Source organism: Musca domestica, unplaced genomic scaffold (assembly GCF_030504385.1).
Source record: "Musca domestica strain aabys unplaced genomic scaffold, Musca_domestica.polishedcontigs.V.1.1 63, whole genome shotgun sequence".
Classification (NCBI taxonomy): domain Eukaryota; kingdom Metazoa; phylum Arthropoda; class Insecta; order Diptera; family Muscidae; genus Musca; species Musca domestica.
The window spans coordinates 824,950-852,270 of NW_026712370.1; the positions used below are offsets into that span (position 1 = coordinate 824,950).

Below are 27,321 nucleotides of genomic sequence, written 5' to 3' on the forward strand. Positions count from 1 at the left end.
CATGGTAAAAATCTGCTTGGACTGACGCTTCAAACACGGTATGTCATTAAGCGATGTGACATCTCTGTCAAAAGTTATGGCGTTGCCAGATGGGTCCGTCGAATATGGGCAACCCAGTAGAACACGATATAATATAAGCGATGAGTCAGATCAGATATGATGGTTATAAAGTTTCATTCCATCTAAGTTTCACTTTTCACTAAATTTAATTTCTTCTCCTTTTTTAGGAAGTTTTACACTTAATAAATGCATTTTGAAAAACAAACTTAAAATGCGTATGAGTCAAAATAGTTTCGAATATAGGGATACAACGTTTAGAAAAAAATTGAGAGCCTAGGATTACTTCAAAAATTATTGGTGTAAAAATATTGGGTCATGTTTGTCCACGCTTTGTTTGTCCCTATCTAAGGGTACATCATAATTCTGAGTATTTTTTACGTTCTCATTAAAAGCTACCCCCTGATTCTATTCATTGCGATGGTCTTGCTTATATTTTCCAATGACTCGCTCCAGGAAATCTTATTCAGAAAATTGTAAAAAATGTGGAAGAGGGTGTAACTTGACCCCTCTATTTAGGTTATTTTACGGTATAGACTTTCAAATCGCCTACACATATGCCATAAACTTTTAGCTCCACTCTCATAATGTAATGCGTTTTTCTGTAATATAGTGTAGTCAAGGTATTTCCTTTAAATCACGAGTTGCACTTATGAGTGGTCTGTGCCAAATGTAAAGCGATGTATTCCATTTTTTAAAAAAAATATAATCTTATGAGGTATTCTTCGTTGCTCGCGTTTAATATTGATATCTAAATTTAAAGCAGACCTCTAAGCTGGCACTTATAACGTACGACACACAAATACTATCCTCTCTCTCTCTCAAGGAGAGATGTGTAGATAATGAAGATGTAATCTGACTCTTCATTTATAGTTGATTAAGTTTGAGAATAGACCAGTAAGGAAAGGTCATAAGTCGGGCGGGGCCGACTAAATGATACCCTACACCACTATGCGTATTTAGTAGAGATCCCATAACAAAAAAGTTTATATAGGGAATTTTTGTTAATTTGGCGGAGGCTTTTGCACCTCCAGTACCAAATAACGTTGCTTGTTAGTGCATGATTTCGATAAGAATTATATTAAGAAAATATTTTTTGGAGCAATAGATATACCTAATCGAGCTACAGCACATGGAAAAACTCGGTTTAATTTGAAAAAAATCTAATCAATTTGGGCTGATATTACATATATGGTGGATATAACCTAAAATCAGATAAATATATAGCGAAAATATATAAAAATTTTTACTGATCTCGATAAAATTGGTCAGAGGTATTTTTGTATGTCCGGTATCAAATATATTTGTTCTGGAGTGCATATGAGGGACTTTAACACTAAATCGTATGAAGCATATATGTGGAAGCTATAGCTATATCCGCACCGATTTTCACCAAAATTTGAGGTACTTGTTTCTGGGCTGAATTCCATCGGAAGTGTAAAAATTCAGTCAATTTGGGCTGATATTAGCAGAATAAACCTGAAATAGGATAAAGATATATATGGGAGCAATATCCGAACCTGGTAAAATTTTACAGAGGAGTTTCTGTGCTCTATGTGATATCTGGTACCAAATATCATTGTTGTGGAGTGCATATTATGCATGTGAGGAACTTGAACACCAAATCGAATAAAGCATATATGGTAGCCATAGCTATATCTGAACCGATTTTCACCGAAATTTTATGTACTTGCTTCCGGGCTGAATTCCGTCGGAAGTGCCAAAATTCAGTCCATTTGGGTTAATATTAGCCATTTGGTGCACAAAACACCTGAAATCGGATAAATATATATATATATATGGGAGCTATATCCTATTCTGATCCGATCTCGATAAAATTTTACAGAGGTGTTTCTGGGCGCTATCTGATATCTGGTACCAACTCTTGTGGAGTGCATATTACGCATGTGAGAGACTTAAAACCCCCAATTCGGATGAAACATATATATGGGAGCTATAGCTATAGCTGAACCGATTTTCACCAAAATTTTATGTACTTGCTTCTAGACTGAATTCTGTCGGATGTGCCAAAATTCAGGTCATTTTGACTGATATTGGTTATTTGCTGCACAATTAAATCGAAATCGGTTAAAGATGGAGCTGTATCTAAATTTCTTTGGGCCAAACAAATATTATTTGGAAAATTTCGTCTCAATCGTCTAATAAATGCAACCTGCATTTTGTCCACAAAAATACATGGACAGACGGACTGGCATGCATAAATCGACTGAGAAAGTTATTCTATGAATATTCTCAAAAGTAACTATGGGTTTAACTCGCTTCCTTTTCCATGTTACAAACAAAGCACAAAGAAATAATACTTTAATATAAACAAGTAAAAAAAACATTAAGTTCGGCCGGGCCAAACTTTTAATACCCTCCACCTTAGGGTAAAAGAAACATTAGAAGAAATGTGGCAAAAACCATTAAAATGCCGATTATGGGGAGGTACCGTTATATGGGGGCTATACCAAAACGTGGACCTATAATACCAATGTTTCGCCACCGGAAAACATTATGACCCACAAATACCAATTTTTAGACAAATCAGTGAAAAAATGTGGCAAAAACCATCAAAATACCGAATATCGGGAGGTACCGTTATATGGGGGCTATATCAAATCATGGACCCATGCATGCAATGTTTCGCCACCGAAACTGGAACCAATTATGACCAACAAATACCAATTTTCGAACAAATCCCTGAAAAAATGTGGCAAAAATCATCAAATTACCGAATATCGGGAGGTACCGTTATATGGGGGCTATACCAAAACGTGGACCTATAATTACAATGTTTCGCCACCGGAGCTGGAACCCATTATGACCAACAAATACCGATTTTCAGACAAATCCGTGAAAAAATGTGGTAAAAAAACTAAAATACTAAATATCGGGAGGTACCTTTATATGGGGGCTATACCACAACGTGGACCTATACATGCAATGTTTTGCCACACGCTCAGGGACCCGCTATGACCTACAAATACCAATTTTAAGACAAATCCGTGAAAAAATGTGGCATAAATCATCAAAATACCGAATATCGGGAGGTACCGTTATATGGGGACTATACCAAATTATGGACCCATACATGCAATGTTCCGCCACCGGAGCTGGAAACCATTATGACCCACAAATACCAATTTTTAGACAAATCGGTGAAAAAATGTGGTAAAAAAAACTAAAATACTAAATATCGGGAGGTACCTTTATATGGGGGCTATACCACAACGTGGACCTATACATGCAATGTTTTGCAACATGCTCAAGGACCAGCTATGACCTACAAATACCAATTTTAAGACAAATCCGTGAAAAAATGTGGCAAAAATCATCAAAATACCGAATATCGGGAGGTACCGTTATATGGGGACTATACCAGAACGTGGACCGATATATCTCATTTTCAATACCAACCATCCTAGACACAATGCAAATAGCTCTGATAAATTTTGGAGCTCTACGTCAAATAATGTGGGCTGTATCGTGATTTCAACAGACAGACAGACAGACGGACAGACAGACAGACGGACATCGTTAAATCGACTTAGAATTTTATGCTGATTATGAATATATATACTTTATGGGGTCTAAAACGAATATTTAGGGATGTTACAAACGGAATGACAAAGTTAATATGCCCTCCTTTCCAAGGTGGAGGGTATAAAAAACTTTGTATGGAACTCGAAAGTATGAGTAACATATTCACGTAAATGAGTTTCATTATTAATACGGCACACAGCAAAATGCTGGGAAAAAAATTGATCGCAAAATTATATTTTTGATTTCTTGTTATATTTGGAATGGGAAAGCGGGACGACTAAAGGTTTACATGTAATGAGATAATTTGTTGAAGTCTATACAGTATGAGTATAATTCCTATATGATAGCAAGTGCCCGCTACAACTATTTTAGAAAAAAAAACTTTTATCGATTAAAAACTTCCTAATTGATTGAAATGTATATTCTTATAAAACTGGTTCATAGTTAGAGCTTAATTTCTCTTGAATCACGATCATTATCAAAATATAAAAACATAAATATTCCGTTGCTTTAGCTGTAAAAGGGTGATCCCCAAAACATTTCAATTTCAATTTCCGATCGAACATGCAAAAGTCAAAAATATACTGCCTTATCTCAGTCCGAGTTGAGAATGTCTTTTAAACATTTAATTTCTCAAAACATGTTAAGACGTCATAAAGCATTTTAGTACTAACATTGGAAAACTTCACCTCGTCGTTTGTTGCACAACGAAAGTGCAAAATACATGATTCTTACGCTAAAAGTGTAGAATTTCCTCCCAATAATAACAATACTAGTACATTTTAGTACTACTTGGCACAAATTACATACACACTGCAGTCAGATATAAAAATTCTAGCAATTGTAAAAACAAAAACAACTTTGCTTCATCAAACAGGAGCTCAATATAACATTTCAGAATTATAACTTTTAGTACAGATTTTCTACAGCAATACAATGTAGTTAACAATTCTAGCTCTGCGAATTTAGAATTTAGCGACAAAAACACGGGTTTTAGTACTTTTTTCAAAGACACCATATTTTTCGCTTGTTTGACTCATACGCTCCCGTTTAACACATTTTTTTTCAATACTACAAAATTATGTTGGCAGGCATTTTTTCATACAAGTTCGGAAAACAAATTGATTCGTATTGTTAAAGAATTGCACCGAATTATTAACAAATATTTGTTAAATTTTAAACAATATTATTATATATCCATTGGAAGATAGAAATGACATATTCATACAGAATCCATTGAAAAATAAAATTATAATATTGGGGACTATGTAAAACATGGATTTATTTTCATGATTTTTTCACTGAAGAGCCTATATTGACAAAACACTTCTACTACTAAACTAATGTCAAATAAATTGAAAATAAGGCGAAAATCCTCAAATCGGGAAGGCTATACCATAACATGGATCCATATAAATTAAACATACCACTAAAAATAGTGTATCTAAAGGGTGAGATGAAAAAACTGCAACCAACTTCAGACTGCTGTCATTTATAAGCCACTCGTCCGACAGCTGTTAAAATTATTCCTGTAATAGCTCATTGAAAGCGTACAAAGCATTTCAGTGAGAATTTTCCAGAAAAATTTTTTTTTCGTGATGGAATTCAAGCGTGATAGTGTGAATTCTTTATATTCGGCTGGAAAACCACAAGTGGTCATCGTTAGAGCACTCCAGCATTTAAATGTGAAACAAATCGTTTGTGCCTCGTACCATCGCTCGTTACCGTGTTACTGGTAGCGTAGCCCGACGTCAAAGTAGTGGACGGAAGAAAACAGCAACATCATCGGAAATGGTTCGAAAAGTTTAGAAGCGACTTGATCGAAACCCGCGTCGCAGTGGCCGAAAAATCGCTATATTCCATTTGGCAAATATTGAAAAATCAGCTCAGGGTAAAGCCATTGAAATTCCAAAAAATTTCAAAAACTTACAACGCAACAGAAAGAAAATAGACTCAAAAGGGCTAAAGAGTTGCTTCGCTTCGCTGAAAGTAGTGAACTGCCGAATTTGGGTTTTTCCGATAAGAAAACATTCATTGTCCAGGAGTTTGTAAACAAACAAAATGATCGTGTTTACTTGCGAAAGAGGTCAGCTGAAAATGTGCATCTTCGGTTGTCCACCAGAACTCAAGCGCCGGCCATGGTGATGGTGTGGCCCACCATAACAGCCGATGGTCGCGCTCCGCTCGCATTAATCGATCGTGGTATCAGAATAAATGGCGAATATTATCGCAAACATATTCTGGAGGTGTATTATAACCTTGGGCACGTAAACAGTTTGGCCGCAGATTTTGGACATTTCAATTGGAACGCCAAAGAAGAATGGTTACAAAATGAGGTTCCTCGCTTCATTTCAAGCAAGCGCTTTGCCGGGATTGGGCCAAAATGCCACAGAGCAACATTTGGACAGCGTGTGACGATTTCATTGACCGTTTGAAGGCCAAAGGTGACCAATTCGAACAAATCTAAACCTATTCTAAAAGTTGATGCTATATCCGACATTTTTTGCTTTCATTCAATAAAATTTAAAAGAAAAATGTAAAAATTATGGCGTTTGAGATTGTTGCAGTTTTTTATCTCACCCTGCACATATTTAATTGCAATACCAAATTCCTAACAGATAAAATGCCTTGTGTAGTTGTGGTTGCTTTTTTATTGACATCCACTTTACTCGTAGACCGATGACCCAAACAAGCGCAATATCTGTTCTTAGGTAAATATCGCAATATTCCAAAATCAAACAACCTATGGAAATTTACAACAAATTCCAAACGAATTCTAACGATTCGGATAATAATAATCAATATTTCCATCACTATCATTCAGAGTCAGTCTATGACAAATTATTGGTGGTTGGAAATCCAAACACTACCACCACCACCATTGTGATGCAAAAAAAAAAATGTTTTTCTTCGTCATAAAAATCCAAACAAAAACAACAACAACAAATGTAATGATAACGAACTGGTATGAGACAGTCTTGCATCCATGACATACTACATCATTCATCCATTCAACGGCGGGGATATTGTCGGTATGAATGTCCGTCCGTCCGTCCGTATGTTCAATAGACCGACAACGATGACGATGACGACAACGACGGCAACGATGATGTCTAGTTTGCCGGAATGCATTATTGTAACGAGGGTGACATATAGAAATAAAAGCACAAAAAAAAAAATAAAATAAAACAGGACGGACATGTGCACAGACAGTGGCACACACACAACCGTGTATACACACATGGTTACTATTTGAGTCTGTGTGTCAAACAAAAAAGAAAAAAAAAACAAAACATCCAAATATTAAGTATCGACTGCAGCAGTGTTTCGTGTTTTACACTTACAAGGGTGCTGACAATTGGGGGTGGGTCTGTTAGTTGGTTATTTTGTGCTCGAAACAGAAGTGCCAAAGCCAGCCAGCCAGCCAGTGTCATTCAATGGAGTCTATCATCATAAAAGTGTGGATGGATGTTTGAAGGAGGCGGTGGAGAGTGTGGGCGGGAGCAAGAGTGGGCATTATTAATCAGCCATAATGTATTAGAATCGATACAACTTAGGAGAGCGCGTTATCGAAAAATGTTTGTTCTTCACCATCAAACATCGTCATCATCATCGTCGTTTATCGTCGTCTACATTATTCATGCACTTGAAGTAAAATGATTAAATTATTAAAAAAGGTCGAAAAACAATATTAATTTAGAAATTATGTCGTCGTTGTCGTCGTTGTTATTGGTTTTTACAGTAGACAAAGGTCATTCCTGAGGTCATGCATAGAGACGACAAGAAAGAGTAGAAGGAGAAGAGTGTTTTTCTTCTTTTTAAATGGAAATTGAATACAAGAATGTCTCGAAGGAAAACTTTTATGTGTATTGCTTTGTGTACAGTTTGTTTGTGGAAAGGGGTTTTTGGGGGGATGGGGGCGGAGGCATAAGTTTTATTTATTTTTGAAAGCCAATGCTGTTAATATACCATGGAGAATGGGTCACACTTTGTGAAGATGCGTGGTCTGTTTACTGATGGAATGGAATGGAAAAGTGTTTGATGTTGATGATTTTAGGATGACATTTTCCTGGAGCTGTCCATTGTGATGTATTTTAAAGGACTTAACTGAAAATATAAACTCATTTTTGAAAGGATGGGGAAATTAATTCTTCGAAAACATCTCGACCTTATAAGTGGCGTACAGGGTTGTCCATATTCGACGGACCCATCTGGCAACGCCATAACTTTTGACAGAGATGTCACATCGCTTAATGACATACCGTGTTTGAAGCGTCAGTCCAAGCAGATTTTTACCATGAACCAATACACGCCACGCGAAATAGTTGAAATTTGCATTCAACAGAAGAAGTCAATTGTGAAAACTCAACGTGCTTTTAAAACATTAAAAAAATGTGAGAAGTGCGCCTTCTAAGAACACCATTAAGCGTTTATACGAAAAATTTTCGACTGGTAAGGCTCTTTCTAATCCGAAGAGGCTATATAAAAGTCGACCAAGGCGATCGGCCGAGAATATCGCTGCCGTACGAGCCAGTGTTGAGAGGTCCCCAAGAACATCCCAAAAACGCCGTTCTCAGCAGTTGGGCATGGCTCGGTCCACTTTACAACGGATTATTCGCATTGATTTGCATTTGTTCCCGTAAAAAATTCAATTGACGCAAAGAATGTTGCCTGCGGACAAGCCTCGTCGATTGGAATGGGCCCAAAGAGTCATGGGTCCGTCGAATATGGGCATCCCTGTATATTTTCCGCCAGGACCAAGTTAAAACTGGGAAAAGTCTTATGAATCTAGACGGCTGTTTGATACACACAATTCATAAAGCATTCCAACAACACCTTGGAAACTGTATGAGCCCAATAGCCGATTAAAAGGCAATGTAAAGAAATTAACATCTGCATTCGGATCAAAATAATGTGTTATTCGTCAGAAAAATATTAAAAAGTCAATTAACTTATGTTTCTCATTATCAGGTAATGAGAAACGTCGGTATAGAATGTGCGCATCCGCCTACAAAACTGCAAATCGTGAGGTAGAGGGCAAAAGGAAAACGGTGGTTTCTAGAAATAAAACGCAAACTTTTTCCTCTTTATTTGTCGCCAAATAATAACTTCTTACATCGGGTATCCTTGTAAAACTACATGAGGTAACAAGTCAAGTACTTCCATCATAGTATATGAGATATGTGAATATTCTTGAACAAGTAAAAAAACATTAAATTCGGCAGGGCCAAACTTTTAATAATCTCCACCTTAGGGTAAAAGAAACATTAGAAGAAATGTGGCAAAAACCATTAAAATCCCGAACATCGGGAGGTACCGTTATATGGGGGCGACACCAAAACGTGGACCTATAATTACAATGTTTCGCCACACGAACTAGGACCCATTATGACCCACAAATACCAACTTTTAGACAAATCCGTGAAAAAATGTGGCAAAAAAACTAAAATACCGAATATCGGGAGGTACCTTTATATGGGGGCTATACCAAAACGTGGACCTATACATGCAATGTTTTGCCACACGCTCAGGGACCCGTTATGACCTACAAATACCAATTTTCAGACAAATCCGTGAAAAAATGTGGCATAAATCATCAAAATACCGAATATCGGGAGGTACTGTTATATGGGGACTATACCAGAACGTGGACCGATATATCTTATTTTAAATACCAAGCATCCTAGACATAAAGCAAATTGCTCTGCTAAATTTTGGCGCTCTACGTCAAACAATGTGGGCTGTATCGTGATTTCAACAGACAGACAGACGGACAGACAGACAGAGAGACGGACATCATTAAATCGACTTAGAATTTAATGCTGATTATGAATATATATACTTTATGGGGTCTAAGACGAATATTTAAGGATGTTACAAACGGAATGACAAAGTTAATATACCCTCCTTTCCAAGGTGGAGGGTATAAAAATACTGAACTTTTGTGAGGAGGTACTAGAAGGAGTGGACATAGATACTTAATTTTTGCAATTCAGGTAATACTCATAAAAATATTGGAATTTGCAAAGTTTACCTTTTACGCCAAAAAGATTTAAAAATCATTTATTTTTACGTTTAACGAGACATTTAAATCCTAGACACTAACAATGACCTCAATATCGAATTTCAGAGTTTCAGCCCTATCCCTTCACCCAATACCAAATTTTGGTAGCATTTAGTTCTTTTCGTATAGTGAAGGTACAGATTTTCAAATTTTCAATAATCACGGTATCTCAACCTCAGATACCAACAGTGAACTTAATATCAAATTTCAGGGTTTCAGCCATTACGCTTCGCTACTACTTTGGATTTTATATTGATTTAACATTTTATTATACCCTCCACCATTCTGTGGAGGGTATATTAACTTTGTCAATCCGTTTGTAACTGCTCGAAATATTCATAATAGACCCTACAAAGTATATATATTGTGGATTAGCGTAAAATTCTAAGACGATCTAGCGATGTCCGTCCGTCTGTCTGTCGTCTGTCTGTTGTAATCATGCTGTTTTTCAAACGAACTGAGATAGAAGGCTAAAATTTTGCATACGTGCATAGTTTACCAGTATGCAGGACGTAAATGGGCAAATTTCGTACTGGAAGATTCTAATGGGTACTAAAACCTATGCAGGTCCACGTCTTCCATCCGATATTCGATATTTTCATGATTTCAGCGACGTTAATTTCCGGAATTATTTCGAATTTAGTATTTGAAGTTCGTAATGGGCACTACAACCTAAGAAAAAAAATTCGTATGCAGGTCCACGTCTTCGTATAATGGGGACCATACGAAGACGTGGACGGTTTTCATATAAGTGGTAGATTTCGGAATGTTTCTTTTTTTTGAAATTGTTCAAGTTCCTTTGAAATGGTGGCGGGTATTAAAAGTTCGGCCCGGCTGCTTTTTTACTTGTTTTTATTATATTTTGTGGGTTTTAAATAAAAATACAAATTGAAGAATATGTGATGACACACATTGCTTTTTTACCCTCCACTATACTATGAGGGGTATATTAAGTTTGTCATTCCGTTTGTAACTCCTGGAAATACTCTTGTCAAGCCCAAATAAGTTTATATATTCTTGGCGTCGTCCATATGTCTATCTGTCTCTCTGTCTGTTGAAATCACGCTATCTTTGGAACAAATTGAAATAGAAGGCTACCGATATTCGGTATTTTGATGATTTTAGCGAGATAATTTGCCGGAATTATTTCCAATTCCTTATTTGAAGTTCGTAATGGGTACTACAGACTGTGGTCCACATCTTATAAGCCGGAATTGTTTCAAAATTCGTATTTGTAATTCAAAATCGGCCTATGAGAAAAAAATTACCTATGAAGGACCACGTATAGGTCCAGTATAAGGCGTTTCATTTTTCTACGGAAATTTTTGGAAATTTAGCTTAGCTACTTATTTACTTTTTTATTTGTTTTTCCTTCAGGGCTGTAAACAAAGAAATCGGTCGGAGATGCCAGGCTCAGGTAACCATGAGATAATCAAGACCGATTTCAATATAATTGGACAAAATTTATTTTTAGTCCAAATTTCATTGAAATCGGCCGAAAATATATATAGGACCTATATCCAAATATGTACTGATTTCAATATAATTTTCAAATTTATTTTGATATCAAATTTCGTTAGCCATTCTAAGTTTTATTAAAATTGGAGATACATAGCGTGTTTGGTGCATTAAATATACGAAATCGGCCGAAAATATGTATGGAAGCTATATCCAAACCATAAACGATTTCCGTATAATTTTGAAAATTTGTTTTATTTTTTACAAAATTCCGTCACTCATTCCAAATTTCATTGGAATGGAATCGTGTTTGGAGCATCAAATAAACGAAATCGGTCAAAAATGTGTATGGGGGCTATATCCAAATCTGAGCCGATTTCAAGATAATTTGGCAAATTTAGTTTTTTACCAAATTCCGAATTCATTCAGAATTTCATTGGAATCGATCGAAAATATATATGGGAGCTATTTTAATATTTGAAGTGATTTCAATATAATTTGGTAATTTTATTTTTGTACCAAATTTCGTCACTTATTCCGAATTTTATTGGAATCGGACATAAAAATATGTGAAATCGGCCGAAAATAAATATGGGAGCTATATCCAAATCTGAACCTATTTGAATATCAGTTGGCAAAATGAGAAAAGTTTTTTTAATTGAAAATTTCCTAATTTTAGAATGGGTTGGAGCACAGCGATATTGCTCATCTCCGAAATTGGATTAGGTTTGGTAAAAATATTGCGATGTGAAAACTTTAGAATAAATCAAAAACTCCCTTGGAGAGTTTTCGTCGGACAAACAGACGCACGGACATGGTAGGATCGATTTGCATAGAATCGCATTCTGAGTCGATTTATGCATGTCCGTCCAACCTGTCTGTCCATGTATTTTTGTATACAAAGATGAAACTTTGCACAAAACATTTGTTTGCTTCAAGGTCGAACCCTATTGAAATTTAGGTCAAAATTTAGATATAGCTCCCATATGTATTTTCGTCCGATTAACTTTGTTTTAAGCACCAATTGTGTAATATTAGTCCAAATATGATGTAATTTGGTCCAAACGACTAAATTGAGCCCAGAAACAAGTGTGTGACATTTGGTGGAATTCGGTTCAGATATGTAGCTATATAAATATATACCCACATATATCTTCGTCCGATTTTATTTATTTTTTTTTTTGGATGTTTTTTATGTCTTTTTTTATTTGTAAAATTTGCAATACCAGCACAAATATGATGGATTTTGACGAATATCGGTTCAGACACAAATGCATCCTTTAAATTTAGTAGAATATGATAGAAGCCTGCTATATATTAGTTCATAAATATCGGTTCAGACAGAAACGCCTCCTTTAAATTTAGTAGAATACGATAGAAGCCTCTTATATATTAGTTTCTTTCGTAGAGCGCCAAAATTTAGCAGAACAATTTGTTTTGTGTCTAGAATGGTTGGTATTGGAAATGAGATGTATCGGTTCACGTTTTGGTATAGTCCCCATATAACGGTACCTCCCGATATTCGGTATTTTGATGATTTTAGCAACATTATTCACGGGAATTGTTTCAAATTTGGTATTTGAAGTTCAAAATGGATACTACACCCCAAGGCAGAAAATCGTCTGTGCAGGTCCACGTCTTCGTATAGCCCCCATATAACGGTACCTCCCTATATTCGGTATTTTGATGATTTTAGCGACATTATTCACCGGAATTGTTTCAAAATTGGTATTTGAAGTTCGTTATGGGAACTACAGTCTGTGACAGAAAATTGTCTGTGCGGGTCCACGTCTTCGTATAGGCCCCATATATCAGTACCTCCCTATATTCGGTATTTTGACGATTTTAGGTACAATAACCACCGAAATTGTTTGAGATGTGGTATTTGAAGTTCGTAATGGATGCTACAGCCTGTGACAGAAAATTGTCTATGCTGGTCCTAGTCTTCGCACAGCTCCAATTTAACGGCACCTCCTTACATACGACGTTTCGAATTTGAATATGGTAATGGCTTATGACAAACAATGCCTATGTATGTCCACGTCGTATAGACCCCAATATAACGGCTATATTCGGTATTTTTAAAATTTTAACAGAATTTTTTAAGGATTTAACCTTTTGAAAATTTCCAAATTCGTTGCAAATGGTGGAGGGTATTAAAAGTTCGGCCCGGCCGAACTTACTGCTTTTTAACTCGTTTTTTTTTTTGTGTATCACAGTGTTATTATTTTCTTCCATTTTACCACTCATAATATCTTGCAACCACCTCGATTTGCGTAACATTGTAAAAATGTACCAAACTACAATTTATATTTAGATTTTGAATATAAATCAACAATGAAAAATTCCCCTGCATTTCATCATCCATCAGCCATCTGCATGACAGTTTCCCAGTTGGGTTGAAATTTTCCGCCAATTTGCGAGACAATGTTTCAATGGATGACTCCCATGTGCATGTCCTTGCGTAACAATACTTCAATGCAGTTGGGGAAAACATTGTTGTCGAGTCTCGTTCAATACTTTCTAAGACTCTATCTAAGACGAAGAAATTCCCAAATACTTTGTGCAATGTAGGTCTGATGTCACTCTACCATGTCTGCCAACAGAGAAAAAGGGAGATGGGTTGCGGGATGATGGTGCTGATGCATTCCGTTCATTGTCTGGCCCAAATGATGTAATTCCAGTTAGTAAAACATTAGGAGGTTAAATTTCCAATGACTATTTTATGGTCAGCAGTAAAAGCAAAGAGAAGAGATTGGAGATAGGGAGAGGGAGAGGGGAACATTTTGTGTGTGTTTTCCCATGTTATGGTTGTTGCATTTGCATCAGTACATGGTAAATGTAACTACGCAGCGTGTCCTACTTTAACATGTAATCGCAATCCATTTCAGTTGTTGGTTCGATCTATGACAACTGCAATCATAAAAAAAAAGATATCAATAAAATTTTACTGTAGTGAACATATTAGAGATATGTTCATTTCTTTATTTTGGAATGGCTTAACATTTATGATTATTATTTTTAGTTGAGTTTTAGAATAAATTACATGTTTGTTGTTTTTTACAATTTAGAAATGGGCGTATGTGTACATGTATATGTTCCCATTTATAGTAATAATAAAATATGAATTACATAGAAGTAATCAAACTATTTTTGTAAAATTTATTCAAATATTTTTCAGCAATGTTGAAAATTTCTGAAAAAAGTTGTAAGATTTAAAAAAAATTGAATTTTTTCTAACTTGGTGAAAATCTCCCAAAATAAGACTCTGGGGTGCAGAGTCTACAGGGTGAGATAAAAAAAAACTGCAACCAACTTCAGACTGCTGTCATTTCTAAGTCAAAATAAAATTTATATTGGATTCTAAGTAAATCATAAATAAGACAAGAAATCTAAGCATCGGAAACATTGATAAAATATTCAATTTTACATAATGCTATGATTCAATTGAAAAACTGATTAGAAAAATTAGAAATTTTCGAGTCTTTTTGTCAAAATGGACACAAATAAAGGGTGAGAAGAAAAAACTGCAACAAACTTCAGACTGCTGTCATTTCTAAGCCACTCGTCCAACAGCTGTTAAAATTATTCCAGTGACAGCTCATTATATTGCTTACAAGCGTACAAAAGCATTTTGGTGAGAATTTTCCAGAAATTTTCGTGATGGAATTCAAGCGTGATTGTGTGATTTCTTTATATTTGGCTGGAAAACCACAAGTGGCTATCGTTAGAGCACTCCAGCATATAAATGTGAATAAAACTTTTGTGTCTCGTACCATCGCTCGTTGCCGTAGCGTAGCCCGACGTCAAGGAAGTGGACGGAAGAAAACAGCAACATCAGCAGAAATGGTTCGAAAAGTAAAGAAGCAACTTGATCGAAACCCGCGTCGCAGTCGCCGAAAAATGGCTAGTGTGCTGAACATATCGCAATATTCCATTCGGCAAATATAGAAAATTGAGCTCGGGGCAGAGCCATGGAAATTCCAAAAAGTGCAAGAACTTACACCACAACAGAAAGAAAATAGACTTAAAAGAGCTAAAGAGTAGCTTGGGTTGACCGAAAGTGGTGAACTGCCGAATTTGGTTTTCTCCGATGAGAAAACATTCGTTGTCCTGCTGTTTGTAAACAAACAAAATGATCGTGTTTACTTGCCAAAGAGGTTAGCTGAAAATGTGCACCTTAGGTTGGCCACTAGAACTCAAGCGCCGGCCATGGTGATTGTGTGGGCCGCCATAACAGCCGATCTCCGTTCGTATTAATCGCCCGGGGCACCAGAATAAATGTTGAATATTATCGCGAAAATATTCTGGAGGGTGTATTAAAGCCTTGGGCACGCAAATATATTGGCCGCAGACCTTGGACATTCCAACAGGACTCAGCACAATAGCACTCAGCACGCGCCACCCAAGAATAATTACACAATGAGGTTCCTCTCCTCATTTTTAGCGCACAATGACCACCAAAATCTCCGGATACCAATCCGTTGGACTATTGTGTATGGGGTATTCTGGAAAACAAGGTTGACATTAAAAAATACCAAAGTGTCGACTACCTCAAGCAAGCGCTTTGCCGGGAATAGCCCAAAATACCGCAGAGCAACATTCGGGCAGCGTGTGACGATTTCATTGGTCGTTTGAAGGCCACAATTCGTGCCGAAGGTGACCAATTCGAACGAATCTAAACTTATTCTAAAATGTTATGCTATTTCCAAAATTTTTGGTTTTCATTCATTAAAATTACTGTATATATATTTAGTCAGACAGACGGGAACTTCCAAAGACAATTTATACATCAAGGTTTGTCGTCTACCAAATCTTCTTAAATATCAAATTTGAAACAATTTCGTGGGTAAATGTGACTAGGATTATCAAAATACCGAGTATCGAAATTTTCAATGTTCTGTCGCCGGAAATCGAAGCCATTATGAACTACAAATATCATTTTTTTGACAAATCCGTGGAAAAATGTAGAGAAAACATCAAAATACTGAATATCCGGGTTACCGTTATGAGGGAGCTATAAAACGAAAACGTGGACCTATACATATTATATTCGAGCGCAGGCGTTAGAATCCATTACCAACTTCAAATACCAATTTTTGGATAGGTCCGTGAAAAACTATGGTAAAAATCATCAAACCACTGACTATCGGTAGGTATCGTGATATGGGGGCTATACCAAAACGTGGACCTATACGTACAATGTTTCTCCACCGGAGCAAGAACCCATTACGAACTAAAAATACAAATTTTTATACAAATCCGTGGAAAAATTTGGCAAAATCATCAAAATACTGAATTGCCGGGATAACCTTTGGACTTAGGAATTTTATGCTGATTATGAATATGTACACTATCGGACAAAATAAAGTGCAAAAGACGAAAAAATATTTTAGTACATGAAAAAATTTTTTTTGGTTTTTTTATAAATTCAAATTAAACCACATTTATTTAAGTCATAGTGTATAGTATATAAAAAATATAAAACGATTTTTGGTAGTTCATTCAGAAACAGAAAAAACATAAAAACATAATTTCACCTCGTATTAGAGTTAGACAAAATAAAGTGTTGTCTATCACTGCTTTAAGCCGTTTTGGCATACTTCGGACCAAATTTTTTAAAGTGTTACTCGGATTTTTTTTCCATTCTCTTTGCATTGCTTCCCAGAATGTTGTAACGTTTGTTCGCGATTCCATCGGTGTTTTGGTATCTAAAATGGCCCATAGATGAATGAAAAATAAACGATCCCAATTGCATTTCTCGTGCACTTTCTTCGATATTTTCACTCAAAATCTTTACGTAGTCTTTTCCTGTCATTCTGCAATCAATTTTTACTAGGCGACCGACTCCCGTTGTAGAGAAGCACCCCCATACCATAAGGTTACCTCCACCATGTTTAACTGTATGAATAAGATTCTTCGGCCTCAGCCTTTCTGAGGGTTCGCACCATACCCGCTTCCTCCATTTCTCATTCTTCAATTCAAATTTGGATTCGTCTGTCCAAATAACTCTATCCCAAAAGGTTTCTGGCATATTTATGTATTTTTTGGCGAACAAAAGTCTTTTTTTATATTTGCGGCGCGCAGTAGTGGTTTTTTCTTTGCGAAGAAGCTTCTCATACCTCTTTCATTAATTCTTCTCTGAACCGTTCTTGATGAGACACTCAAATTTAAATCTTCTTTTATAATTCTACAGGATGCGGATGGATTTTTCTTCACTCCCATTGCAATGTGGTCCTCATTCAGTTTAGAGGTACCGCGCTTTCTTCCACAAAGATATTTACAGCTATCATTAGATCCAACACTTTTATATTTTTCATATATTTTTCTTGCACCTGACACCGAAATTTTATATTTTTTTTGATAAATTCGCATAAGTCATGCCTTCTGATCGATCCTGAACCAGAAGGTCCTTTACGTCCTTCGACAGAGGTCTCATGATTTTTTTTTAATTTCTGGAAATAGCGGTTTATTTTTATTATTTTTTTGCTATTATATACTTGCTAACACATTTTGCATATGCCCAAGAGAATATTATTGATCTTACCACATAAATTTAAACGATATTTTTTATAAATTTCTTGTAATTACTACAATATGCACTTTATTTTGTCACTTGTAAAATCGAACTGTCACCTTAATGTGAACTGCAGACACTCAACATAATGAGTTAGCGGGATTTTTGTTTTGAGAAAAAGACGAGAAGAGAGTACTGTTATAATAAGCACAACAAATACTATAGTTGCAGTTTGTTTGCATTTTATTTTGTCCGATAGTGTATATATACATATATCATCTTTACAACAGATATTTTGTTAGCAAAAATATTTGTATGAGTGAAATTTGAAATGAGCAGAAGGCTTATTTCGCTTTTTTTAAGCGTTTGTTTATTTTTTTAAAATCTTGAACATTATGTGGGGGAGGTACCAGAAGACATGGTCCCTTAATTTTTATAAAAAATCAGATGTTGATGGAAATATTGAGATGTTCCAAGTCTGGATGGAATCGGATGTTAACTTCGCGTTTTATGAGTGTCATTGATATTAAATATTCTGTGGGGCAGGTGCCAAGTCCGATGGAATCGGATGTTAATTTCGCATTTTACGCTACCGTGATACTGATACGACGTCAAGGAAGTGGGCGGAAGAAAACAGCAACGTCAGCATAAATGGTTCGAAAAGTAAAGAAGCGATTTGATCGAAACGCCCGTCGCAGTGGCCGAAAAATGGTTCGTGAGCTGAACATATCGCAATATTCTATTCGGCAATTATTGAAAAATGAGCTCGGGATAAAGGCATTGAAATTCCAAAAAGTGCAGGAACTATTTCACCCTGTATTGCCCATCTCCGAACTCGATCTATGTTTGACAATAATATTACGATGTACCATGTTTGGACCAAATCGGATACTCTCTTCGAGAGTTATTGGGCACACCAGCCAGACAGATGGACGGACATCGCTATATCGACACCAAATGTCCTGAAACGGATTTGGTCCAAAGAGACCAAAGGTCTAAAACCATTATTTTGATGAGGCACCTTTGGCGTAATCAAATTTTATATACCCTCTCTAGCCATATGGCTAAGGGTATAAAAAATATTGTAAGAAAGAAAAACTCAAAGGGCATACAATTTTTTAGCGAAAAACTGTGACGAGGATGAATGGGTAAACATTGAAAATTAAAAACTATAATTTATTGTGTTTGGGTATAAAAAAGTTCCGTCTTTCCAATATTGGTTGTACTCCCATGCCCAGGCTGTCTTTCATTACCAATGTTATGAACGAGTTTAATGAATATTTCCGAATTATTTTATGTGGTCAACGCTAACAATCCAAACATTTCAATGCAGTCTTAATTTATTTAAATATTTTCTCAATTTACCAAATACATTGTTGCCATACACATACACACACGGTATATTTACTTAAGCTTTATGGTTTATTTGGTGTTCTTTTTTCCATTTTGCAGATAGCAGTTATACACACATAGAACAGAGACCAACAGCAGGAGCGGCGGCGGCAGGGGCATTCATCACTCCATGCAACGTGATGTCAACAACGAATCAGTGGATCAGTCACCACATCTGAGCGCGGACAACAGTTTTACAATCAATGGAATCTGGGCCTGCAGAAATGACAACCATCTCCAACTATCTGCACTGATGTGGGCGGAGGAGAGGAGGCTGTGTGTTGTTGTGGCTACGCGGTAATTTCAACTTCCCCCCACCACCACCACTACCACATCCATTGTCGTCACCACATAGTATGTCATGTTCGCGAGTGAAAAAGCAAAAGCAGCAAGAGACGTTTTTTGAATGTGTTGTGTTGTTGGTCATCGTCGATAGACTACTACTACTCCGACTACCACTACAACTACTAGGAAAATCGCAGCCACACATACTACATTCACATTCGGATTCGGATTCAAATTCAAATTCACTTACAGCAGCGGCAACACACACACATATGTATCATTAATGCAGCTCAACTCAACAGCATTGTGTACAACCGAAACGTGCCACAAATACGCCGTCGTGTCGTCGTCGTCATCACGTTACCAATACCACTAAATGCAGTGGAAGAAGAAGTTTACTCGATTGAAAGCAGCTACAGGACATTCGCGTGCGCGAAGAATGCTTTGTTGTGGACGAAGAAAGGTAAGTCAAGTTGTCATCATCATCATCATCATCATCGGCAGCATCCCAGTAAAAAATTTTTGCCGAATTCGGTCCGATTTCTGTCAGAATCTCTGAAAAAATGTCCGATTCTGATTCCGAATTCCTTCCGATTTCGGTACGAAAGTTGTATGGACGTGGTCACCGAATTCGGAAAGATTTTCTGAAAAAAATCTAAAAAAATATTAGATTTTCTGGACGAATTCGGTCCGAATTCGGTGAAAATTCTTCAAAAAATAGGAGAAAAAATTAGATTTTCGGAAAAGATTCGGAGGACAACACACCACTTAAAAATGAAAAAAAAAAACACATATTTATTTAAAAAACAAACAATTTATTTCGGGTTTCGTAAAAATGTAGTTTAAATATTACATCTATAATACATTTACATTGTAAATATTATGTATGTAGTTGTTTTTGCAATTTTTTTCCATTATAACAACAACAAAACGCACATTTTTACAACGGAAAATCTAACAGTTCACAATAACAAATAGCATTTTTGCTTTGCGCTTTGTTGTTGTTGAGATCTTGAAATGAATGATCACAACAACAACTACTATGGGAGAGAATGTGTCAAACCACCACCATCCGTTTACATGTGGGAGAGAATATGCCAGAGCAATAGACAATCTACTCTCTCCGTTTGTACATTTTTCGAGTTTTTTTCGGTTAAAAACACAGGAAAATGTGCAGAAATTCTAAAAAAAAACGTTTAGAAAATCGGACCAATTTCTATCAGAAATTTCTGAAAAAAACGTCAGAAATTTCGGAAAAAAATCTAAAATCAGAGCAGTCGGAAAAAATTGTTTACTGGGATCATGCTTCCAATGAACAAGATTATCTTATTGAGGTTGTATTTTAATTAAGAAAGGAGCCTAATAAGGAAGTTAAGAGGGGGGGGGGGGAGGGTATGTTGCTGGCATACATTACATACGAGAAGGAACTGTCAATAAAACTCGCAAATATTTGGAATATGTAGCTATCTTACAACAGAAATCTATTCCAGATCCTAAAAGATTAGTAATGTGACATGAAAAAAAAACTTAAAAGTTACGTTAAGGAAGGGGGAGAGGGGGGGGGGTGAAGACAACCGCTCATCCTTGTCAAGAATATTTGGGATCTTTTCATCATCGTCCGGCCTTGTAAGACTCACTCATACTCAGATGCACATCTAAACACATATATGTAGTTGTGTTGTTGTGAGCTCTCTGCATGCATTTAGTTTTGATTCCGTTTAGTTGTTAATGCATCCCAAATCTCTGTACAAGCGCTCAACCGCATTCGTACATACAGACCGACCGACCGACATAAAACACTCATGTATACACGCACGCCGCGGATACACAATAGAACTTCCCACCCGCCAGTACAAGTGTACAAGGATTTGGGTCAACTTTGTTAGAATTTCCTCATTATAGGGATGTATGAGAGATGATGCATCTGACATATGTATAAGCGAGTGAATGGATGAACAAATGTTTGGCTTATATGCGTATCGTACGTGCGGATGTATGTGTTGTGTAAATACGAAAAGAAATGAAGAGGGGGGAGGGTCGACTTGAAATGTAGCTGCTGTTGCAGCCACTAAAAGAAATAAAAAATAGAAAAAAAAAAACGAGTTCAACTATTCTAATGTTTTATTCATATCAAATATTCGTCATAAGATTGCCTTAAAAAAGGACACACACACACTCACATTTAAATACATAGACCAAAAAATGTACGTACATACATATGCATGTGACCCTTTGTAGTGTTGTTTCTAATGTTCTGTGCAAAAACTCCATGTATTGCTGCTGCTGCTTCTGATGTAGAGAGCCATAATTGGGGTTATTGTTTGAGATTTAAGCTTAGGCTCCGCACATTTGTTTGTATATGTATTTACAAACGTATATACATATAGTCTTAAATGTTTTCAATAAAGGACAGATATTTTGATTGCCGACTGTTGTACAGGGTTGCAAATATTCGACGGACCCATGTATTTTTTTTAAATCAAAGAAAAAAATAAAAATTTGGCGGTTGGCAATGTTAATCATTTAATTTGTTCCAAGTAGATTTGTTTACATCAATTTTTGAATATGATATCTCTCAAATGGCCGCCTCTGGCGTTGATGACGTATTGTGCCCTTTTTTCTGCATTTTCCATCGTTTTTGCCAACATTTCGGCCGGAATAGCGGCTATTTCTTCACGAATGTTGTCCTTGAGCTCTTCTACGGTCCTTGGCTTGTTAACGTAAACCTTTGACTTCAAATATCCCCAAGATAGTCAGGCGGCGTCAAATCGGGCGAACACGGTGGCCAGTCCAAATCACCACTTTTCGACATCAAACGGCCCGGCAACAAATTCTTCAGAAAATCGATTGTTATGCGACTTGTGTGCGGTGGAGCGCCGTCTTGTTGAAACCAGAACTGCCTCATACGCTTTCGACGAATAATTGGTCATCATGTCGCGATAACGCTCATGATTGATGGTAACAGCATGGCCATTTTCATTTTGGAAGAAAAACGGCCCAATGACCGTTTTCGCACTAACGCCGCACCAAACTGTGACTTTTTCGTCATGAAAAGGCACTTCTTGAATCTCCTGAGGATTTTCAGTGGCGTATTTACGGTCCCATTCAATGTGAAATGGGCTTCATCGGACATGATATTTTTGTTACAAAATTGCTCGTCATCTTCGGCCATTTCGATGACTCTTTGGGCCCATTCCAATCGACGAGGCTTGTCCGCAGGCAACATTCTTTGCGTCAATTGAATTTTGTACGGGAACAAATGCAAATCAATGCGAATAATCCGTTGTAAAGTGGACCGAGCCATGCCCAACTGCTGAGAACGGCGTTTTTGGGATGTTCTTGGGGACCTCTCAACACTGGCTCGTACGGCAGCGATATTCTCGGCCGATCTCCTTGGTCGACTTTTATATGGCCTCTTCGGATTAGAAAGAGCCTTATCAGTCGAAAATTTTTTGTATAAACGCTTAATGGTGTTCTTAGAAGGCGCACTTCTCACATTTTTTAATGTTTTAAAAGCACGTTGAGTTTTCACAATTGACTTCTTCTGTTGAATGTAAATTTCAGAGCGCTCGCGTGGCGTGTATTGGTTCATGGTAAAAATCTGCTTGGACTGACGCTTCAAACGCGGTATGTCATTAAGCCAGATGGGTCCGTCGAATATGGGCAACCCTGTTGAGTGATTGATTCACTGACGTATTCATTACGCCCAGACAAAACGGCTGAAGTTGGAATCTTGAAATTTTAGGTGAGAGTCTCCCTTGGAGCAGATGTGCTAGATAAGACCGCTATTTTCCAAAGTCGTCCTATAAATTGACGAAAAGTACAAAAAGTGCTAATTATGGTACCGTTGATATTGAGCGATTGGGAGATGCTAAAGCTCTGAAGTATGTAGGTTTGTTTATGACATGTCTATGACTGACTGATTTAACAACGCCCAGGCAAAACGGGTGGAGCTAAAACTGAGAAAAGAATTTGAAATTTTGCGTAGAATAAGTCTGGGTTTTTGCAAGTTCTAAGTATAAGTGTACTAAAAGCAACAAGTAAAAAAGCTGTTAGTTCGGCCAGGCCGATCTTTTAATACCCTTCACCATATGGAACGAATTTGAAAATTTTCAAAAAAAGGAAAATCCGTTAAAAATTCTGTTAAAATCATAAAAAAACCAAATGTAGCCGTTATATATTTTGTGGGACCTACATATTCAAAACGTGGACCTACATATTGAATGTTCTGCCACTGGAGCTAGAACCCATTACGAACTATAAAAACCAAATGTTAAACATGTCTGTAGAAAAATGTGGGTAAAACCATTAATATACCGAATATCGGGAGGTACCATTACACGGGGATTACGAAGACATGCACCTATATGTACAATGTTCCTCCATCAGAGCAACAACCCATTACGAACTACAAATAACTTTTTTTTGACAAATCTGTTGAAAAATGTGTCAGAAGTCTGAAGAAAGACAAACCCCTGGAAAAATGTGGCAAAAATCATCAAAATACTGAATATCGGGAGGTACCGTTATATGGGAGCTAAACGAAAACGTGAACCTATATAACTATTGTTCTGTCACCGAAGCTGGAACCCATCACAAACAACAAATACTCTGGTATCTCCCCCACAACGGGTAAAGATTTTGAATCATTATAACTCATTAACAAGTAAAAAAGCTGTAAGTTCGGCCGTACCGAACTATTAATACCCTCCACCATTTGGTACAAATTTGGCAATATCAAAAAAAAAAAAAAAAATAAATAAATAAATAAATAAAATCCGTTTAAAATTCTGTTAAAATCTTAAAAATACCGAATGCCTATACGACGTGGACCTGCGTAGGCAACTTTTGTCATAAGTTATTACAATATTTAAATGCAAAACTTGAAGAAAAATCTGTTTATAATGTAGCTAAAATCATCAAAATATTGAATAAAGGGGGTACCGTTATATGGGGGCTATACTAAGGCGTGGACCTGCACAGACAATTTTCTGTCTTAGGCTGTAGCATTCGTTACGAATGCCAAATTGGAAACAATTCTGGTGAATAATGTCTCTAAAATCATCAAAATACCGAATATCGAGAGGTACGGTATATGGGGGCTATACGAAGACGTGGACCTACATGGTCCATTTTCTGTTTTATGCTGCAGTAATTATTACGAATTTCAAATACCAAATTTGGAACGATTCCGTTAAATAATGTCGCTCAAATCATCAAAATACCGAATATCGGGGGGGTACCCTTATATGGGGGCTACATGAAGACGTGGATTTACATGGCTCATTTTTTGACTTAGGATGTAGTATCCATTACGAACTTCAAATACCAAATTTGAAACGATACCGGTAAATAATGTCGTTAAAATCATCAAAATACCGAATATGGGGGGTTCCGTTATATGGGGGCTATACGAAGACGTGGACCTGTACAGATAATTTTCTGTCTTAGGCTGTAGTATCCATTACGAACTTCAAATGCCAAATTGGAAACAATCCGGTGAATAATGTCGCTAAAATCATCAAAATACCGAATATCGGGAGGTACCGTTAAATGGGGGCTATATGATAACTTGGACCTACATGGCCCATTTACGAACTTAACCTGCCTACTGACATAATATACATGTGTGCAAAATTTTAGCCTTCTATCTCAATTTGTTCGAAAGATGCCGTGATTACAACAGACAGACAGACAGACGGACATGGCTAAATCGTCTTAGAATTTTACGCTGATCAAGAATATATGTACTTTGTTGGGTCTGACATGAGTATTTCGAGGAGTTACAAACGGAATGACAAACTTAATATACCCTCCATAGTATGGTGGAGGGTATAAAAATGCGAAATGGGCATTCGATTATCTTTAAATTTCACACACCCTTATGTTTTTACTAACACAATATATGTTGCGAAGATCGAATATATCGACCTTTTCTTTCTTTTCATATTTATTGTCTAAAAGAATTTTTTTGAAGATATAATCCATGATAGTCCTTCAAAAATATGTTTCATATATTTTCAATAATATTTTTTTAATGCGCTTTAAAACATATTTTCAAAACATTTATACAATTACAATAAATCTTCAAAAAGTTTGTTGTTTTAAATAAAATTCGAAAATAATAATTCCTTAAACTATTTTGAAAAATGTTACATGTAACTTCCTTTTTTAGAATGAATGTAAAGTAATCTGAACTGTCAAAATACAGATTCTTACGTTACCTACCTTTACCTAACCTCATTTCAGGGTCTCTATAGAGACTACAAAGACTCCCTTCAGTTAGTCTAGAAAGATTGCGTTAAGGTCGTAAATTATCACCTCTCCCACTCCAAACTGACATTAAAGGCATTATTTCCATATTAAGTAAAATCGTGAGATAAATTCAACTGTCAAAATACAAATTCCTACGTTACCGTTTAATATAGTTTTCTTTGATTTGGATTCATAAATTCTGTACTGACTTATAAATTCTGTATTACTAGAACAGTATTGGCTTGTTTGTATTACTTCAATTTAGAAGACCTCTCACAGAAAGATTTCTTGAATAGTTATTTAAGTCTAAACAAACAACAATTTGCAATACCCTTCCCACTTAGAAATGTAAAAAAACATTTCACATTGACGGCATCAACTTCCATTTTTCAACCACATTTTCATTTTATACGCTTTTCTTCATCCACACATCAGACCATGGCTTAAATTACCGATGAATTTCCAATTTACACGTTTCCCTCATGTTGTCATGTTTTTGTTTATTTGTCTCTGTCAAATCATGACAATTGCTACATGAATTCACAACGAAATACAAACAAAATCAATTTTAATAATAGTATTATTCCATTATCATTTATTTCTATAACATAATTCTATTGTGATTTCTACTCCCTTTGACTGAATGTAGACTTGCTCTCCCTATCCCTTTCTCTCTATCTCTCTCGTTTCGTTTTCGAAAAATCTAATCAATTTTGTAAATTGTCTCATTTTATTTCAATTTCGTCCTTACACAATAAATGCTCGGTGGATACCTTTTTACCAGCAGTTAGCCTACCATCACCGCCACCGTCATCATCATCATTATCGTCCTACTCATAATTATCATGTTCTTCTTCATGGCTGGTAGTGGCCGTAAATTATCTCACGTCTATTTTTGGGGTTTGACTATTTGACAAATTTCATTATGTTGTTGCTGTTGTTAATAAATATTTTTCCTCTCCGGATACATGTTATTATCCGAACACTTCCGTTCGTTCATTCGTTCTTTTTAGGCAGTAATAATTGTGTATTCGGCTCTTTTGTAAGTGGATGGATGCTCTCTTTGTTATCAAAGAGAGAGAGAGAGAGAGAGAGAGAGAGAGAGAGAGAGAGAGAGAGAGAGAGAGAGCCGACATGTACAGAAAGATACGAAATGTCGGCAAAGGATATACTTATTTTATCCTGTTGGCATAGCCATCCACACAGCAAAAAGTGTAGAGCCTGATGACATTTATTAATTTACGTGCCAGTGAGTGTTGTACAATAAGAAAAAAATATGTAGGGTAGAAATCGTGTCCCTGTATCTATTTTTTGTTAAAGGAGTCTGTGTGGTAGTTTTTGGTAGTGCGTATCAACTAGAATTGGTTATTTTTCTCACTCTTTGATTTATTTTCTCTTAAAAAAAACTATGCTCTTTTCATTTGATGACAAGGGCGCATGTCGAATATTGCCACTTTGGAATTTTCCGACCAATATATTTTGGGGTATTTTTATACCCTTCACCTTGAAAAGGAGGGTATATTAACTTTGTCATTCCATTTAGAACATTCCTAAATATTCGTCGTAGACCCCATAAAGTAAAATTCTAAGTCGAGTTAACGATGTCCGTCTGTCTGTCCAAATCGCGATACAGCCCACATTTTGTGACGTATAGCGTGAAAATTTAGCAGAACAATTTGTATTGTGTCTAGGATGGTTGGTATTGAAAATGAGATATATCGGTCCACATTTTTCCACGGATATGTCT

General features: G+C 36.3%; 1 protein-coding gene across 1 annotated transcript in view; it reads left to right on the forward strand.

The window, feature by feature from the left end:
- LOC101895560 (rho GTPase-activating protein 100F) overlaps positions 1 to 27,321 on the forward strand; it is a 77,953-nt gene that overhangs the window by 4,906 nt on the left and 45,726 nt on the right. Inside the window, exon 3 of the mRNA XM_059129636.1 lies at positions 19,095 to 19,782. Within this exon, the coding sequence (XP_058985619.1) occupies positions 19,696 to 19,782 (87 nt within the window). The 5' untranslated portion in view covers positions 19,095 to 19,695. The remainder of the gene's footprint in view (positions 1 to 19,094; positions 19,783 to 27,321) is intronic.